Genomic DNA, 1,435 nt, shown 5'->3' on the forward strand with positions numbered 1-1,435 from the left:
GCTCCCGCCGCCCGCTGCCCTGGGGCCACCTCCTCCTGGTCCCCCGGCACCGGGCCCGAGGCTCTCCTCCTCTCCCAGCCTGCGGGACAGATGCCCTGGGAGCGGGGGAAGAGGCGATGCTGTCCACTGGAGTGGTGACTGTTAATCGTCAGCTGTTATTCGACAATATTCCTAATTAACATTCACAAGCATCGCAATTACCAAGAACATGCAGTGCCTTCCTCCTGCCTGGCTCCTCACACACACACTCCAGCCCCGGCGGCAGGCTTGCCTGTTCCCCAGCCAGCCTCTCGCCACCCACCTCCCTGCAGACCTACTGCGCACCTCTGCCCGCAGCCCAGCCCTGGCACCGCAGCTTTTAAAGAGAAGAGACAGCACTGGAGATCTGGCGTGAGGACACACGCGCTGCCTCGCTGCCAGCCCTCGCCCCCGGACAGCCCCACCTTGACCAGCTCTAATTAGGCAGATCGCGGAGCAGGCTGTGACGGAGAGCCGGTACTATCCCTTCCCACAAGGGTTGTGGACCGTGCAGAGGAGCGCTGGCAGGCACAAAGGCCACCCTTTACGTGGTTTTATACACTTCCACGTTCTCCATCAGCTGCAGCCCTTGGGCCCCGCAGGACCTCGCCCTGTTCTCTCAGATATTCTCCCTGTTGCAATTTGAACGTAGACTGAATTCTAGATACAAAAAAAAAAAAAAAAATTCAAAAAGTTTTGATGCTCTTGAAAAATGGGAGAGACCTACGGTCTGTTGCCCCCAACGGTGCACACCTTGGTCAGCTCAGCCCTGCCTGAACCACTGTCAAGATCCAAAAGGCCTCTTCAGCTTCAGTTGCCTTTAAAGCACAGCAGCAGAGAGCCGGGTGGATGGTCTGGTACAGACTTAGCTGCTGCGACAAGGGTAACACGTCACGTGGCCTGACTGTCGCTATGGCCAGGGTAGGCATGCTTAACCGGATTTAAACCAGGCACACTTTCAAGATGGCAATTCTACCGCTGACATGGCCAGAGCAACGCACAGCAGGGACATCCAACCTCAACACCTTCCCCTCCAGCATCTCGGCAGCATCTCCACGAGAAGGCCCTGCACCTCACCGCATGCCCACAAACGCTCTCAGAGCACAAGGACCGTCAACCGCGACAGCCCGCCGCGCGAGGCACCCAGCTAAGTCAGCGCACGCAGGCAGAAGCTGAAGGTGCCAGCGCGACCTGCCCTGCTGACCTTCAGGAGGGAGCTGGCTTTATGCAAGCTTCCGAGCCGGTAAGGAGGTAGACACTCACTGTGTGCACTGCTGATAGGCTTGTCGTCTTCCTCGCTGTCCGGCCCAGAGCACCATTCGTCCCCACTGTATGGCTGCTTCCTTTCCAGCACGCACCGCCGCTTGCTACGGGGAGCCACCTCACCTGCAAAGGGACAGAGCCATCAGAAGAGCGG

The 1,435-nt window shown here is 58.7% G+C and overlaps 1 protein-coding gene across 1 annotated transcript in view; it reads right to left on the reverse strand.

The window, feature by feature from the left end:
- BCL9L (BCL9 like) overlaps positions 1–1,435 on the reverse strand; it is a 10,445-nt gene that overhangs the window by 7,163 nt on the left and 1,847 nt on the right. Inside the window, exon 2 of the mRNA XM_009648077.2 lies at positions 1,282–1,404. Within this exon, the coding sequence (XP_009646372.1) occupies positions 1,282–1,404 (123 nt within the window). The remainder of the gene's footprint in view (positions 1–1,281; positions 1,405–1,435) is intronic.

The sequence above is a fragment of the Egretta garzetta genome, unplaced genomic scaffold (genome assembly GCF_000687185.1).
Source record: "Egretta garzetta isolate BGI_Z169 unplaced genomic scaffold, ASM68718v1 scaffold391, whole genome shotgun sequence".
Taxonomy (NCBI): domain Eukaryota; kingdom Metazoa; phylum Chordata; class Aves; order Pelecaniformes; family Ardeidae; genus Egretta; species Egretta garzetta.